This window comes from Suncus etruscus, chromosome 15 (assembly GCF_024139225.1).
Source record: "Suncus etruscus isolate mSunEtr1 chromosome 15, mSunEtr1.pri.cur, whole genome shotgun sequence".
Taxonomy (NCBI): Eukaryota; Metazoa; Chordata; class Mammalia; order Eulipotyphla; family Soricidae; genus Suncus; species Suncus etruscus.
In genome coordinates, this window is record NC_064862.1 from 15,096,348 (window position 1) to 15,115,109 (window position 18,762).

The window sequence follows — 18,762 nt, forward strand, 5'->3', positions numbered from 1 at the left end:
AGATGAGGGCTGGAAGGACCAGATCATGCTATGAAGCTTACCACAAAGAGTGGTGAGTGCAGTTAGAAAAATAACTACACTAACAACTACCATGAATATGTTAATGAGTAGGAGAAGTAAAATGCCTGTCTCGAATACAAGCAGGGGGTTGGGGAGAAGGGCAATAGGGAGCATTGGTGGTGGGACTATTGCACTGGTGAAGGGGGAGGTGTTCTTTGTGTGACTGAAACCAAACTACAATCATGTTTGTAATTACAGTGTTTAAAAAAAGAAATAAAAGAAAAAAAAACACAGTATTTTAACACAGCACTAAATTATAGAGGTACTTAGCATCATTGACAAAGATAATTCTACTCAATATTTTCTAGACAACATACTAAACCTATTTAGTCATTCACATTAATGTATATATTTTATAAACGAAGAGATCAGAGTCTCAGACATACTTTAGAAATCTAGATATACAGGCAAAAACCATTCTCCCTCTCACAATGAGAAGATATAAATGACAGCTGCCTTGTCCTTCAGGAAAAGGAATATAATCTGAATCTCTGATGTGGTCATGAAGATTACTCTCCTCTTTGCCAATGGAGGATATAGAAAAGCATTAGATCGGGCCCAGAGAGATAGCACAGTGGCGTTTGGCTTGCAAGCAGCCGATCCAGGACCAAAGGTGGTTGGTTCGAATCCCAGTGTCCCATATGGTCTCCCCCCCCCCCCCCGTGCCTGCCAGGAGCTATTTCTGAGCAGACAGCCAGGAGTAACCCCTGAGCAACGCCGGGTGTGACCCAAAAACCAAAAAAAAAAAAAAAAGCATTAGATTTAGTCTAGGTAATTCTAAAAGCTACTGTATTTATGCCATTCAAATTTAATTTAATCTTGTTCAACTAGCAAATCTAAGTGGTGCCATGAGTGCCACAGTTTCTAAACTCTAAGCCTACATATTTTTTTTCTAGGACTTGGACTTGTATGGAAACAAAGTGTTAGCTGGGTGCTCCTTTGCAGAATGGACTAAGAAGTCCTTTGCTAAAGAAATCACATCGAGAGAAGGGGGAAATGGGATATATAAGTGTAGTTTTTGAATAAGTGTTGGGAAGGATTTTTATTCCCTGTGATTTGATAGTTGATGAATTTTGAATGGTAGCTTTTATTCTCAAGGACTTGTGCCAGATTCCTAAAAATGTGGAGGATGTGCTAAATGTAAAAAATGTAAAAAGCTACTCTACTTGTGTTTTTCTAGACACGAAGCAGCACTAGTTTTGTTCCATGTATATCTTGAGTGCCGAGGTTGAGAAGCATTCTACCTGAAAGAACTCTTAGGAACTAAGAAAGCATAGGATGTACAAGGTGAATAAAAGACAAATCCACCTATATCTGCAACGGAGAAACCAGAGACATCTGGCATTACAGCATGAGGACAGGAAGGTGACCCAGAATGAAGAAAGGGCACTGACAAATGCTGACACCTCTAGTGGTATGACCAAGTGTGAACACCGTTAATAGTTTAGGAATTATGGGAAAAGCCAAGAGTTGTGATGAGAAATAGACTGTGTAGAGGCCAGTCAAAACTATAAAGTATTTCACAAATATGTATCATGACACTTATGTTTAAAATAATTTCACCTGTTTCCCCAGTTGCCGAGCACAGATTGGACAAGGTTCTGGGTTAATGCCTCCTGATGTTTTGTCTTGAGACTACCCAAAATAGAATAAAAACTTTATTATTAAAATGTAAAATTAACTATTATATTAACAAACCTGACACATAATGTACAATTCATTTATAGAAGTAAATGTTAACAAATGTAATATAAAAATCTAATAACAGATAATTTAACAATTTATAAGTTATCAAACAACACAATCTTAGGATTTACAACTAACAGTAATTCAAGAAATGACCAATGAAAAGAATTTTTAACGGCTTCTAAATTTAGCATGTTAGTGAATATGAAATATTTAAAGTAAAATTAAAGCAGAATATGCAACTGTCAAAATTTTATTTTCATGCTAGGTTTAGTTGTAATAAAGTAAGAATACTGCATGGTCACTTGGTAAGGTATGGTATCAGATAATATTCACACAACTTTTCATTACTGGTTTCCCCTATAACCCTTTAACATAAGAGCAAATAAATGAAAAGCAGAAATGTTATTGATTTGAGGTTTATATAAGCCTAAAAACCTATCATGGTAATAGGACTTCACAAAATCTTTTTGATTAAAACTATTATTTGAAAAAGTTTCAAAAATTATTAAATAAAAAGGGGGGTTCAGATAGTATAGTGGATTAAACTCAATCCCTGACATCCCATTAAGTTCTCTAAACCTGCCAGTGTGATCTCTGAGTACAGTCAGAGAAGTCCTGAGAGCAGCGGGTCTAGTCCCCAAACAAAAAAATAGAATGAAAGACTAATAAACACGATCAAGCAATTCTATGGGTTCAAAACAATTCTATTAGCAAAACTTTTGTTTGCTAAAAAAATTTTAAGTACAAAAGTAATTTTTTGTTTATGGGCCCATACACAGCGAAGTTCAGTGATTCCTACTGGCTCTGCACTCAGGAATCACTCCTGGTGATGCTCAGGGGAATATTTATCACACACACACACACACACACACACACACACACACGCACGCACGCACGCATGCACGCACACAAACACTCTCTCTCAGAGGAATATTTACATGATACACTCTCTCTCTTTCTCTCAGGGGAATATTTATATGATACACACACACACACACACACACACATCTCAAACTTGGGTCAGTGTGTACAGGCAAGCGCTTACCAGCTTTACAACCTTTGACTTCATAAAAACATTTAAAAAAAAGAAAATTCCTTGGCTGGAGCAATATACAGTGAGTAGGGTATTTACCTTGCGTGCATCTAATGCAGTTTTAATCCCCAACACACCATAGAATTCCCCCGACTGTGACAGGAGTGATTTCTGAGTGCAGAGCCAGGAGTAAACCCTTCCATGGCCCTCAAACAAAAACAAATGGAAATTCCCTATCCCCATGATTTATTTTAGATAACATACTATAATCACTTAATTTAGTACCAAAGGTATTTTTTTCTCATAATTTTAAATGTCACTTGAGTAATCTGGAGATGGGCTCATTTGGTTGAGGTTGGATGGTAGTAATATGGTAATATTAACAGCAAACTATATAGTACACTGTACTTTTTGTATTTTACAGATGGTCTTTTTTTACTTTGGTGCCATATCTGGCAGTGCTCTGGGGGTCTCCCATGGTGGTGCTCAAGACTGAATCCAAGGCTTCCTCACACAAAGCATGAGCTCCAATCTTGAGCCATTTTCTTGGTAATAGCATTTTCGTTTGTGTTCTGTGAGGCTATTACTGATATAACTAGTGCTCTAATATTACTAACAACAAATGAGAGGCTTAAAAAAATCTTTTACATTACTTATGTTGGATAACAGATTCAACAGGAGTAGAAAGTGATTTTTTAATAATATAGAAAAAGTAGTGATAAACAAACACCTTCTCCAAATTAGTTAGGTAAAACAGCTGTCCGAGTTTTTTCTGAAGCTGTGATGTAGCAAAAGCTTTATCATTCAGAAGTTTGATCCGATTTTGTTCCACCTTAATAAAGAAACAACAAAACACAACTGATTTAGTGTTCTAGAAAGACAATACAATTACTTTAAACTACATAATTATTCAATGTGTCCTATTTTAAGAAAATTGATTCACACATGAAACTCAAATATGTAAAATGAGTAGTAAATAACATATTAAAGAAGATTTTTGGTTTATAAAAATAATGCTAGTGCAGACTTTTTTTTTTTTTTTTTTTGGTCAGGAGGGTCCCCATACCCAACAGCGTTCAGGGAATACTCTTGGTAGTACTCAGGGGACCAGACAGGATGTGGGGAACTAAACCTGGGTCAGCAGCATTCACGGGAAGTGCTGAATACACTGAACTATCACTCTAGATCCTGCAGAATTTTTTTTAAACCAGAAGCTTATATACTAGAAGTTAGAGAAATATCAACTCAAATGCTATTTCTGAATCATTTTCAGTAATATTAGACACTGATCGGACCCCAAGCATGCTTAGGGTCACTCACTAGCTTCTTAACTGGACGGCAAACTGATGTTGAGGACCCAAGGTTGTGACATTGCTCAGGTTATGTAGTGCCACTGCTGGGGGGGGTGGTGGTGGTGGTGGAGGGGAGTTGGGGGGGGTGGGTGGGAAGTTCCTGCATCATCCTTTGGTGCCCAGGGGCACACAGGGTCAATCTACTATAAGACATGTATATTAATCCCTGTACCACACACCCAGGCCAAGGATTCAAATTTTAACAAGTTGAGATTACAAAGAATATTTCTAAGTTAGAATGGTAGAGCTTTGGAGTTGGAGAGATAGCATGGAGGTAAGGCGTTTGCCTTTCATGCAGGAGGTAATCAGTTCGAATCCCGGCGCCCCATATGGTACCATGTGCCTGCCAGGAGCAATTTCTGAGCCTGGAGCCAGGAATAACCCCTGAGCACTGCTGGGTGTGACTCAAAAACCACACACACATGTACGCACGCACGCACGCACACAGACACACACACACACACACACACACACAAATGTTAAGAGCTTTATAACATCAAAAAGATGTATAGTCAGTATCTGTTCATCAGAAAAAAATGCAAAAGAAAATATTTTGGTCTGAAGGAAGATTTTTCTTTCTTGAAAACGCCAAGGTAATAGAATATACATTTAAAAAATGACATGGGGCCGGTGAGGTGGCGCTACAGGTAAGGTGTCTGCCTTGCAAGCGCTAGCCAAGGAAAGATCGCGATCGCAGTTTGATCCCCCGGCGTCCCATATGGTCCCCCCAAGCCAGGGGCAATTTCTGCGCTTAGCCAGGAGTAACCCCTGAGCATCAAACAGGTATGGCCTGAAAAACCGAAAGAAAAAAAAAAAAAAGACCAAAAATTTGATAGAGAAGGTACCAAAAAATAGATGGCATTTTTTTCTCCAACCACACCTGGAGAGGCTCAGGAGTTACTAATTTTGAACCACGGTCTTTCCTAGGCTAGCGTGTGCAATGGACACCTTACTGCTTGCACCACTGCTCCAGCACTAGATGGCATATTTAAACTGGAGCAATAGCACAATGGTAGGGCATTTGCCTTGCACACGACTGACCCTGGATGGACTGAGTTCGATTCCCCATGTCCCATATGGTCCCCTAAGGATTGATTTCTGAGCGCATAGCTAGAAGTAATCCCTGAGCATCACTGAGTGTGGCCCAAACCCCACCCCAACCCCCCAAAAAGGGCATATGTAGTCTGGAAAGAACAAAGTAAAAAACCCCACTAAAATAGTGTATACTAAACATGCATGTTAAGAGTATGAAATTGCTTGTCTGAGATTAAATTCTTATCTGCCCTGTCTCTCTTCTTTGGAACTTGGGCTTTTACAATATTGATTTGCTGCATTCTTTTCTTTAATTTACTTGTAAACTACCTCATGTGGTTCAATGATGTGAAGAACAGGAGGATTAGGTTTTGGCTCGTTAGGATGACGGACTCTTAGTCGCTCTGTAGCCATTGCAAGCTCATCAACAGCAGATACACGATTCCTCAGAGCCATCCAATATTCGTGAAGCAACTGGAAAAACAGGTAATACAAAGAGTTTTTTCAATCAAGATGTACCTTGGTCAAATTTTTCTTAATCAAAATTGGTGAAAATAATTTTAGATTGTTTTGTGAAATCTTAGGACTGGTAACATTCTTCTCCATCAATTTTTAAAAGATAGGGCTCCTTAAACTTTCTCCACTGGTGATCCCTTCCTGCCCCAGAAATACACTACTGGTGTTGCCAGAAATGCTCTTTATTCTTGAATTATTTATTTGTTCATATTCACTACACATCTTGGTCACTGTGAATTGAAAAGCATTCTATCATTACCAAATTTTCGTGACTCACTTTTATTTATCTGACCCTTAGTTTAAGAACCAGGGGTCTAAGGTACAAACAATTCTTGAGCCATTTTTCAAATGAGGAAGGGTAACTAATTAATGTCCCCAGAGTAAGAACAGAATACCCAGATATTTCTTGGCAGGACAAAGATCTTCATAGATAATGACAGACTGGTGGAATCTTTGCTTTATTTTTTAGAGAATTTTTAAATCACTATATAATTAATATGTATATTGACTATCTTAATATATAAAAAAATAACTGTCATCCAATTTAAGAAAATACCAATTCTTTGGAAAACCCCTGAGTTTCTTCTTTACTGGTTCACTTACTATGTCTTCCTTCAATTCCCAACAATGGGAAAACTATTCTAAGTTGGATATCTTATTCTATATTTTTCACTGGAGTCATGTTGTGTATGTAAACATTTTTATGGGATTATTATGTTACTGACCCTACCCTGATCGGTGATTGTGCACTACCCTAGGGTGAGACCTGGCATTCTGCTCCCACCACTGGGTGGTACCTGATTCTGGGGCTTAAAACCAAGGGTCTGTGGAAGGTGAGGGGCTTTTTTCCTGGGGCCTATTCTTAGGCCTTTTGGCTTCGGCCTCTTCACGGAATAAAGAGCTGTTTTCTTCGGAAGCCTGACTCCCTGTTGGCTTTCTTCCCGTTGCATTCATCTCAGAACCGCCGGGTAAACAGGGTAACAGACGCGTGGTCCGAGCTGGAGGAGAAAGGCCTTATCCTTCATCCCTCCATCAATCAACCTCATCAGGGGCTGATTTGCAACAGTCATATTAATCTTAGTATCCTTAATAATTTGGTTATGTTTCTAAAATTTACAGAAGCTTTTATATTTCTTATCACATTCTGGTATGATTTCTTCAATAAACATTAAGCATGGAAACAGATCCAGATTGGTGTAAGTAATACTAACTCATCCAATGGCACTACCACAAAGAGTCTGAGTTCTAATCAAAAAAAGAATTAACGAAGCTTTGGAAGAACTGCACAATTAATATTCCTTTGACACAGCACATATAGCCATCCTGAGTCGAAAGGAAGAATTTTGGGGCAAGTGGACAGTGTATATAGTACTATCGTCTCCCACAGTTTGCTGAAACTTTTTATATTTAAATAATGTGAAGAGAAACATTTTTAATAAAACAATGATGTTAACTTGATAAACTATAATTCCCTAGTTTATCAAATACATGAAAGTGGTTATTTAATCCTGATTAAAAAAAAGAAATATTAGATTTAAAAATTATATGGGGGTCCGGAGAGATAGCATAGTGGGAGGGCATTTGACTTGCACACAGCCGATCCACAACAGAAGGTGTTCCTGTAAGGGAATCATCCTATGTGGTTCCCCCGATGTGCCAGGAGAGATTTCTGAGCCCAGAGTCAGGAGTAACCCCTGAGCACTGCTGGGTGTGACCCAAAACCAAGCAAACAAACAAAATTATAGAGGGGCTAGAATGATTTTACAGTGGGGAGGGAATGTGGCCAACCCAGGTCTGGTCCGCAGCATCCCATATGGTCCTTCAAGCCACCCAGGAGTGATTTCTGAGCACAGGGCTAGGAGTAATCCCTGAGCACTTCCGAGTGTTACCCAAAAGTAACACAAGAAAACAAAAAACAAAAAAGCATACATATCAAATGAATTATAACATAATACAACTTCTTTCAATCTTACCCATTTTACACCTTTTAAAAACCAAAACAGAACAAACCCAAATATAGTAATTCAAAATGAGTTCTAAAATTTCATCGCTAAGACAGTAATAATGTGATGAAATGATTAAAGTCTAATTATGAAGGATAGCTTTTCTTTTTATTTATTCTTTTTCTTTCTCATTACTGTTTCTTGAGTGACCAGGGCCTGTGTATACTTGATTGCAGTGTGCAGGGATCCCAAGCAGTTGAGCTGTTGGTATCACACTCAGCACAGAGCCAGAGAATGAACTTGCAACCTCAACGGTCTCATGCTTAAAAGAGGGGCACTTCTGCTGCTGAGCCATCCTATGGCCCCACTTTGTGCATTATTAATTAGAACATAATTCTAGCATCGTGGAAGACTTAATGTATTCTCTAGTTTTGGAGGTAGGTAATGTTTACTATTCAGAGAAAAAGCTAAAGAAAGTTAACTACCTCCCCCCAATTTAAGAGTTAATAAAAATTTTCTGAAAAGGGAAGAAGTACAGTGATATGGTAGATAGAGCACTTGCCTTACATGCAGCTGCCCTGGTTTGATCCCTGGTACCCTGTACAGTTCCCCCAGCCTTGCAAGAAGCCTAGCAAGAAGTCCAATTACCTCTGGGTATGATTCAAAAACAACAAATATTTCATGAAACACTCCATCATATAATAAAGCGGCATCATTACATTAAGCTAAATTTCTTTGAGAGAAGAAATGAAGACTTGTGATAAAAATATTTAACTGAAAGCCCGTATTTATTTTTTTAAGTAAAGTCATAAATCATGACATCTTAAATGTCCACGGAAGATTTTTAAACACTGAAGATTAGGCATAGGGGTTGTTGCTCAGTAAAAGTGTGCTTTACATTTGTGAACAAGGGTTTGATCCCCACCACCACAAGCAAATCTACTGTTGTTAAACTTAAGCCTGGTTTTCTGGCACCATCTGACTTTCTGAGCACCTTTGGTTCTAGTCCTGGTGGGGCCTGAGCATTGCAATGCCAGGCCTTTAGAGTCTATTGTTGCTCAAGAGCCCCCTTTGTGCCTCAAACTGCCACCAGGTGTGCTTCCTATTTAAAAAACAAAACAAAACAAAACAAACAAAAAAAAAAACACAAACTAAGAGGAAAAAGTAAAGAACACTTAAAATTAGGAATTTAAAAAATTGGGTCATACTTGGCTTTTCTCAGAGGACCCTGTGGTGTTGGGGATTGAATGCAGGCAAATTATGCACTCCATAAAAAAATTCATAGAAAAACTTCCCACTTTTTTAGTACTAGGTAAAACTTTATTTGTCTTTAATAAAACTATTATGGTTTAGAAATCACTAATGACTTGATCTAATCACCCTAGTACTCCTGTATAGGAGTGTACGAATACAATACCTTATATTCTTTTTTCCAAGCTTCGAAGAGATCCATTGAAATACTTCCTTGATCAATGAATTCAACATCAAATCGATGTGACTTTGCAAATGACAGCACAGCTTTCATAGATCGCTCTGTCTCACTTATTGCCCACAGACCTCGACTGGTCGTAGGTATTCGGTCATCCACCAGGCCTTCTTCATCTTCTATCATCTCCTCAAATATTGCAGTCTGGCCTTTAACTCTGAAAACCAAGAGGGGGAGAAAATAGTTAACTACAGTAAGTGGGCAATAAGAACTGCAAAATCATACTGGCATAACCAATAAAGGACAGCAATGTAACAAATCTCGCCAATAACTTTTGATGCTGTGTCCAAGATCATGTACTGTGGCCATGCAACATCCAGCAGTGCTCAGGACTTACTCCTGGTTCTATGGTCAGAAGCCAAAACTTCTGCTAAATTCAGGGATCTAACTGGGACTGGGCCATATCCAAGCAAGGGCTATCTTGCTTTTCAAGTACTATCTTTCCAGACACTCAAACATTAAGTACTCTGATGCCTGAGGCATCAGAAATTTGTCCTGTGTGCCTTGAAAACAACCTGACATAATAATAAAAATTTTATATAAATTCCATATTAAAATCTTGCTTTGAGAATTAAAGTAAAACTAGCCACAGATTATAACCACAAGTTGACCTTAAAATACCATGCCAATTAATGGCTCAGTTTTAGGTGATCAGAATTTTAATAATGAAAGCTAATATTTCGAACACTTACCATGTTCATCAATGTAAAAATATTTTCATTTACAAATGTGATCTTATCTTCATTCATGAATGAGGATACTGAAGTAATTAGCCTACAATACTGTGGGTAATCAGTAGTTTCAAGAATGTCTCACTACCCTAAATTGTTTAATTACATATTACACTATAAGATGAGAATATAAGAATTAACTTCTGTATAAAGAAAACTGAGCAATTAAATGATAAAATACCAAAGTGTAATTGATTTATAAGGAAAAAAGGAAAAGGATATTGTGAGGAAAATAGTCTACTACATAAGACATTAAGTCAGAAAATGTTTTCCTGATGAGAAATAATCGATCAGGAAACTTACGTGTGAGAAAACAGCTTTGATTCATATTCTGTGAACAATTCATCAGCCTTACAAAAGACACAGCTGGAAAAGAAGAGATCATCAGAGAGATACTCACAACACAATCAGTAACAGGTTTACTGTTTCATATTTCACTTTTTCTTAATAATATGTCATTTTAGAAAAAAAGAAAAACGGAATTCTTGTGAGTTAAAAGTTAGATGAATACTTTTCTATTGTTGATTTCAATGAATGTTTTTCAGTTAAATATTTTTATCATGAGTCTTTGTTTCTTCTCTCAAAAAAATTTAGCTTAATGTAATGATGCCGTTTCATTATATGATGTTTCCTATTACCTACCAGTTGAGAGGCAGTCTGGCTGGTCGAAGGTGGCAGATGGTTGCAGACTCAATAACAGTAGGAGATGGAGGTCCCTCTAGATTTTTCACAGCTTCTCTAACTAGCTTCTGGCATTTATTTAGCTCTTCCATTTGTGTTGTAAGTAGGAACTGAAGACCTCTGCAGTCATGGAACCTGATTCCCATCACCAGAACACAATATAAAGAACAGTGAGTCAATTTCTTCAAACTCAAGAGAAAAGTTGTCATTAGAGATCAAACTGCCCAACACTTTATCTACCACACTTGAGGAAGTTTACCTTAGGATACATTTAACTGGTAATATTTGACAGGTATAAAACATTTGGTTATCTACTATAAAAATACTGAAATCTCATGGTTCAAGACTTTAAGAACTGAAAAAGGGGCTGGAGAGATAGCATGGAGATACGGCATTTGCCTTGCATGCAGAAGGACGGTGGTTCGAATCCTGGCATCCCATATGGTCTATAGCTGCATCGAGCCTGCCAAGAGTGATTTCTGAGCATAGAGCCAGGAGTAACCCCTGAGCGCCACTGGGTGTGACCCAAAAAACAAAACAAAGCAAAAAAAGAACTGAAAAAAAAAATACCCCCAAATCTATCCCACTACATCATATGACTCTAAAAGATCAGAATTGCCATATTCTTTTTTTTAATGTTAACTATAGGTGTCAGCCCTGAATATATCTTTGTTTTATGTGAAGAGGTGACTGCTGAATGAAAAATAAAGGCAAAACTGGCAAATCAAAAATAGCTAAATTATATTCCTTGAAGAATTTATCTATCTCTCTACACATATATACACAAAGTACCATATATTCTCGGAGTATAAGCTGAGTTTTTCTGGCAAAAAAAATTTGTGCCAAAAATTCCGAAGATGGCTTATACTCAGGTCATACAGTCTACAGTCATCTTCTGCCTTTTGCTGGAAGTGGTGGTGCTTTAGATCAGTCCACAAGTCACTACTGAGCCAAAGAGAAAGACTGCTGAACTGAACTGAATGCCACAATATTCTGCGCTTTGTATGAGACCGAGAGCAGTGACAATGTCTATGTTGATCCCCTCACACCAGATACAGCTGAATATTTGTTTGGCCATACAAATAAGGAGAAATCCAGTTTTGAAGGATTTTAACCTTTGTGATTTAGCTTGATTACCCATTAAGCTATGGTACAGTTTTTCTTTAGCAATTAATATTGAAAACCATTTAACCTACTGATTCCACAATTATTTTAATTGTTTTGGGTATATATTTTTATTTTTGAAATTTACCAGTGGTTGCTGAATTTTCCACCTCGGCTTATACTCGAGTCACTAATTTTTCCCAGTTTTTAGGGTAAAATTGGGGGGGGGAGCATTGGCTTATACTCAAGTATATAGGTAATTCAATAAAAGTTAAGGCATAAACACAATGTTCTTAACTATTTTGATAATCTCAATGAAACGGGCAAAGAAAAAAAATGTAAGAAATTAGAAAACAAAAATTAGACAAGTAGAAGTTGTTTTTATTTTAACTTACAATATGTTCTTTTTCTGTCCTAATGTAACTCACTCTTCAAATTGTTTAAAAAAAAACTTGTTTCCTGAAGGGCTACCCAGCATATATCACTGCTTTAACTAACCTGTGTTTCTGGCAATATCATTCATTTTGGTGCTTTATTATAGTCTTTTTTTTGGGGGGGGGGGAACACACCTGGTGACACCAAGGGGTTACTCCTGGCTAGGTGCTCAGAAATTGCTCCGAACTTGGAGGACGATATGGGACACTGGGGGATCGAACTGTGGTCTTTCCTAGGTTAGCGCTTGCAAGGCAATGCCCTACTGCTTGCACCACTGCTCTGGCCCCATATTATATTCATTTTTTAAGCATAATTGTATCTCAATAGTTTAGGAGACTTGTTTTCTCATTTGCCTAACTCTGAGAGGAACAGTTCAAGCTATAATTCTTTTGACAAGCCACATATAATTCACACAAAATACCTACTCCATAATTTCTAATATGCAGAAGTTCATTATCAGTATTATTTACACAAAGAGAAGCTTTTATTTCATTTTTTGTGCTTGTTTTTTGCCTTTGGGCCACACCTGGCGATGCTCAGGAGTTAGTCCTATCTATAAGTTTTTATTTCTAATTTAGAATCTAAATTTTTCTTTAAAATTTAAACTTTTGGGGGCTGGCCGAAGTGATAGAGCGGGAGGGCACTTGCCTTGCACGCTGCCTACTCAGGACAAGTTTGGGTTCGATCCCCGGCATCTCATATGGTCCCTGCCAGGAGCGATTTCTGAGTGCAGAGTCAGGAGTGATGCCGGGTGTGACTCAAAGATCAAAAACCAAAAACCAAACAAACAAACAAAAAAACCACCCAAAAATAAACAGCAACAGCAACAAAAACAACCAACTTTGTATTTTTGCTGTTTTTATGGGGCCACACTTAGTTGTACTTAGGTTTTAAGTACTCGCAGTGATCACAGTCACAGGTTTGGGGGTGCTGGGAGTAGTGTCTAGAATTAGAACTTGGGTAGGCCATGCATAAGGCAAGTGCTCTCCACTGCACTATTGCTTCAGCTCCTAAATCAAAGAGACTGGCTTTAGAAAGATTCTGGTAACTTTTATCTGAGCAATGTGATATTGGCAGAAAAAGACCACAAATAGTATTTAATAAATAATACTCAACATTCTCTCTTGCAGGGCCTTTAAAAATAGAAGAAAATCTAGTAATAGTATATTTGGGGGGGGGGGTGGTGGTGTCACACCCAGCATCGCTCAGGGGTTACTCCTGGATCTATGCTCAGAAATCGCGCCTGACAGGCTAGGGGGACCATATGAGATGCCAGGATTCGAACCATGCCCTTCTGCATGCAAGGCAAACTTCCTAACTCCATGCTATCTCTTCAGTCCCTAGTTAACAGAAGTTAATTTCAAAACACAACTCAAATGTTAATTATTAATCTAGGTGCACAGGTCCTTTCCTCCCAGTTCTCACAAAAACATCATTTTGACAGATGCAAACACTGTTCTGAAGGCCACAGAACTAAGCAGTGCTACATAAACACAGGCATACAAACCCAAGCAGCCTGATTTGTGAACCTACGTGCACTTTAATAAACCAAGACACATAACCTTTCCTTTACCAAGAGTCACTCAAGAATACATGACTAATTTGGTTTTTAGACATCTTGTTAAAGATTATAGTAATAGCATTAAAATGATTTCTGATTACATATCTCGTATAAAGTAACACTTAGCTATAGGTTTGTTATATATGTTTTTAAATGTCGGGTTACTTTACGTATATGTAATGTTGTTTTTAAAGATTTGCTTGCATAACAAACTATATACTTTATACTATATACTATAAATGCTGGCCCCAGAACCAAAAACACCCCAACAAAATAAAAACTGGATAAAGTAAGTCATTACTTAGTGCTCGCTTCGGCAGCACATACTAAAATTGGACCGATACAGAGAAGATTAGCACGGCCCCTGCGCAAGGATGACACACAAAATAAGTCATTACTTAAATGTGAAATTGTGGGATAGTGATCCTTAGGCTTATCAGGTTAAAAAAGAGCAAATTCAAATAAACAAAGTACTGCAAACTCACAAGAAACAAGCCTGTCATATTTCTGACGTATATACAAGGCAATCAGTGATACAACAAAATGTATCATATTGCTATGCTTTAGAAAACCTTGGGAAAAATTTTGAAAAAATAAATACAAACACTTAATAAAAATGTTTATAAATATTGTTATGCCAAATTTTTTCAATAGAAACTAATATTTATTCTGAGGCTGATCTAACTTCTCCCAATGCTGATGTGATGTTGGGAACAGTAGAAGATATTCCTTGTCCTCTATTTAGAATAGCAAATTTCCCACATTATATCCATAATTCCCACATTTTGATTGTTATTTTTAGGCCACACAGTAGCATTTAGGATTTACTCCTGGCTCTGTGCTCAGAAATCTCTCTTGGTGGTGCTTGGGGAACAATATAAGATGCCAGGGATAGAACCTGGGTCAGCCCACTGCAAAACAATGCCTTCCCTATTGCTCCAGCCCCAGAGGAAACTTTTTATAAAAAACAACTTTGTTAGTAGGACAATTAATTCAGTATTTTATGCATATCATAATCTAATCTACCCAGACTTGGAAGATTCTGAGGAAAGGTGAGTACTGATAAAAAAGGACACACAGGGGCTGGAGAGATAACATGGAGGTAAGGTGTTTGCTTTTCATGCAGGAGGTCATCAGTTCGAATCCCGGCATTCCACATGGTCCCCCGTGCCTGCAAGGAGCAATTTCTGAGCCTGGAGCCAGGAATAACCCGAGCCCTGTCGGGTGTGACCCAAAAACCAACCACCCACACAAAAAGGACACACAGAAAAGGAGTACTTTTCCAATATATAACTTGAGCCTTTCTGGTAATATGATGTAGGGAATTCAGAGGAAAGATGAATGCTTTACTCCCAGGACAAAGTAGTCGAGAACAGATTTTATTCTGCTTAAAATTGGTTCTGAGTATGTCCAACAAAGACACAAAGAAAGTATATTAGAATATTACAAAATAAAAGTCTGAGTGTGAAGGTGGCACTATAAAAATAATTTATTTAAGATCAAAGCATTTTATTGGGCCTTTCAGGGGTAGACTGAAAGCCAACCAGGATCTCTGCAGCTGTGCAGCCACAGAAAGACAAAGACAATTATTTTTGAAAGACAATAAAAGGGACTAAATATATTTAAAAAAATTCTTAGTTGTGTTTAAAATTTTGTTTGATGTATACATTTTCTTTACAAATACACTAAAGCATATGATTTATAACCACCATTTGTTTCTTCTTTCTTTCTTTCTTTCTTTTTTTTTTTTTTTTTTTTTTGGTTTTTGGGTCACACTCTGCAATGCTTAGGGTTTACTCCTGGCTCAGTGCTCAGAAGTCAGACCTGCCAGGCTCAGGGGACCAATATGGGATGCCAGGATTCGAACCAGGTTCGGTCCTGTGTTGGTCCGCGTGCAAGGCAAACACCTTACCACTGTGCTATCACTCCTGGCCCCACCATTTGTTCTTGACTATAAATGATTTAGCTATTTGGGATAAATACATCTACAGTTAAACTATTTTGTACTATTTTCTTACTTTTCTGACATAGAAAGCTTGTCACTTTGTTGCTTGTAGTTGCTATTTATTTCATTTCTCACTCGCTGAAGAAGTTCTTCTTCAAGAGAAAATTCTATAGCTCTCTGGAGCACATTGAGCCACCAAGGTGAACTCGAATGAAACTGAAAACGAAACAAAACAAAACAACAGCTAATCAACTCCCATTTTCTTGCATTCACTTTGCTTCTTCCTTGGGAAGGGTACTGTGAAAAATTCAAAGGATGAAATAAGTGCCTTTTAAAATAGTGGGGAAGGGGCATCAGCATTCACCCACAGCAACCATCTTCCTTGCAGAAAAAGGCCCGGCTCGTCCTCCATGCTCTAAGAAAAGAATATTGGTTGATGATTCGTCCCAGGTAGTCTGGTCAGGGCTGATACCTCTGTGGAGTTCTCAGTATGACTGGGGCAGATTCCCTTTCTGCATGAACCATAGCAGCCCAGCACTACAACCTCCACCCTCCACCCGAAACAGCCAATCCCATGACTTAACTTTATCAAACTGCCAAGCCATCACATTTGTTTCAGATATATAAGACCTGAACCATGCAGCCAAGACATGGCAATATTTTATAATAATGTCAATCCAGCAGTCCATAGGAAATCTGATGGGAAGGTTACATAGTAATGTATTCAATGAGCCTAAACAGTATCCTAGAAGGCTCAACAAGCACCGACAACAGCCCAGTAAATCCTTAGACACTGACTTTAGGAAAACCATGGACAGATATAACAAGTATTTCAAATTGACCAATGTTGACTTAAGTTTAGATAATTTCATTTGCCTTTGTGTTGTAATAAACAAGATGAAGTAAATTTGCTTGACTGCAAGGAGGCAGGTACGGTGGTGAGTAGGAAACTCAACGGTGAAGGGAAGGTTACACTGGTAATAGGACAGGCATTTGAACATTTAATGCCTGAAACGACTATATTATGTATATATAAATGACTACAATATATATATTATATATATTAACTTTGTAAATAACAATGGTAAAATAAAAATTAAAAAAAGGGAGACAAAAACTACATACAATAGGTAGGTAATATTTTTGTATATATAACTGAAGTGAACACCTGTGCCTGACTACTCTGGATGAATGAGAATTTATTATGAACATTGATGATATTGTAGTAACATTGTAAAAAAAAAAAAAGAACCCAACCAAAATGAAAATTCAGTACTCGCTCTATATATTTAAAAGACAAAGTCTTTATCCTTTGTATGAAAACATTTTAATAATTTACTAACTAAACTAGAGACTATTGAATAACCGACCTAAACAAACTAAATCATATGCTTGAATACTGAAAACTAAATACAATGTGGAAATGGTTAAGAGAGAAACATAAAAGACAAATCAGGATTCCTCCTTAAACTTCGATACTGAATGGCATCATAAGAGAATTTTAGAAATGACAAATGTTATGTACTTCTTAAAACAAATACCTCTGATTCTAATGTTTTGACAGCTTTCCTTTGGGTTTGGTTTTGCTTTTGGATCACACCCGACAATGCCTGGGTACCCCTGGCTCTGCACTCAAAAATTACTTCTGGCGGTACACATGGGAAGCCAGGAATTGAATCTGGGTTAGCCATATGTTGGGCAAGTGTCCTATCTGCTGCACTATGTATCCAGCACCTTTAATGCTTTGACACCTTAGAAGAGACTATTTTGAGGACCGGAGAGATAATACAGCAAATAGGTTTGTTTGTCTTGTATGTGTCTAACTGGAGTTTGATCCCAGGCATCCCATGTGGTCCCCAAACTAACCAGAAGTAATTCCTGAAGATTGAGCCAGAAGTAAGCCATGCATACTGGATATACCCATAAAACAAAGACAATGATTTGGAAAATAAGCATCTAAAATTAAAATACCTAATTCAAAACTGAGGCTACAAAATTTTAATTACTAAACAGTTAACAAAAACTTAGTTATATTCCAGGGGCTGGAGAGATAGCACAGCAGTAGAGCGCTTGCCTCAAAATCGGCCAGCCCAAGACTGACAATGGTTTGAATCCTGGCATCCTATATGGTCCCCAGTGCTTGCCACAGGTGATTTCTGAGCACAGAGGCAGGAGTAACTCGAGTGCCACCGGGTGTGGGGTGTGGCCCCCAAACAAACAAACAAACAAACAAAAAAACAAACCCAAAAAACTTATATTTTCAAGTAAGAGAAATCACATTATAGCTTAATAAAAAGCAGATAGTTGATTATCTACGCACTTGTTCATGAAGTCAATAATGTGAAAAGCGTAAGCCAGGTACTATATTAAGAATTTCATGATGAATTAGAAAGCTTTTTCGCAAATCTAAATCCAAAACTCTATGTGGAGACAAACCTTTCTTTGGAGCTCACGTAGGGTCTGTTGTACCGGTTGCAAAGCGTGCTGAGCTTCAGAAACTTCAGTATTACACTTGCTCATATAATGCTCTCGTAGGTTTTTGGCCTGTGTAAGATAAGAAACAAATATAAAAAAAAACCTTCATTCTTAGTCTAGAAAGCAATTCAAAAACAAGATGGTTAATTTCTTTGCTTAGACAATAATACAACTTAATTTAAGCACATACTATATGTGGAGCAGCTTTTTTTTCAGGAGCTATATAGCCCATAAAGTGACCTCTAAATATTCCATAGGGGTCCAGTAAATGGGAGGGCCATAAAACTTTGGGGGATCAACTGGTAAGGTGGGTGGGAGGGGCTGCAGAGATAGCACAGCGGCCAACTCAGATGGACCCAGGTTCAATTCCCCAGTATCCGAGATGGTTCCCTGAGCTTGCCAAGAGTGATTTCTGAGTGCAAAGCCAGGAGGAACACCTGAATGCTGCCTGGTATGACCCACAAACAAACAAACAAACAAACAAACAAACAAACAAAAAAGAGAGAAAAGAAAATAAAGAAGGTGGGTGGGAATAGGAAGGCCATGGCTGGAAAAAAGTTGAGCAATGCTACTTGTAAACATCACTAGCATGCAATGAGTTTGTAAGATATTTTATTTTGGTGTTCGGGTCATACCCGACAGTGCTCAGAAATCATTCCTGGCAGGCTCAGGGGAACATCTGGGATGCCGGGAATCGAACCAGGGATGGTCCCAGGTTG

The 18,762-nt window shown here is 37.9% G+C and overlaps 1 protein-coding gene and 1 pseudogene across 1 annotated transcript in view; one reads left to right on the forward strand and one right to left on the reverse strand.

Annotated features, from left to right (window-relative positions):
• Positions 1 to 18,762, reverse strand: part of SHPRH (SNF2 histone linker PHD RING helicase) — a 101,186-nt gene that overhangs the window by 26,503 nt on the left and 55,921 nt on the right. The window contains exons 17-24 of the mRNA XM_049789312.1: positions 18,005 to 18,112; positions 15,642 to 15,784; positions 10,485 to 10,658; positions 10,146 to 10,208; positions 9,043 to 9,268; positions 5,497 to 5,640; positions 3,513 to 3,614; positions 1,624 to 1,695 (exon numbers count right to left, since the gene is read on the reverse strand). Of these exons, the coding sequence (XP_049645269.1) occupies positions 1,624 to 1,695; positions 3,513 to 3,614; positions 5,497 to 5,640; positions 9,043 to 9,268; positions 10,146 to 10,208; positions 10,485 to 10,658; positions 15,642 to 15,784; positions 18,005 to 18,112 (1,032 nt within the window). The remainder of the gene's footprint in view (positions 1 to 1,623; positions 1,696 to 3,512; positions 3,615 to 5,496; positions 5,641 to 9,042; positions 9,269 to 10,145; positions 10,209 to 10,484; positions 10,659 to 15,641; positions 15,785 to 18,004; positions 18,113 to 18,762) is intronic.
• On the forward strand, positions 13,930 to 14,029 carry LOC126031782 (uncharacterized; annotated as a pseudogene).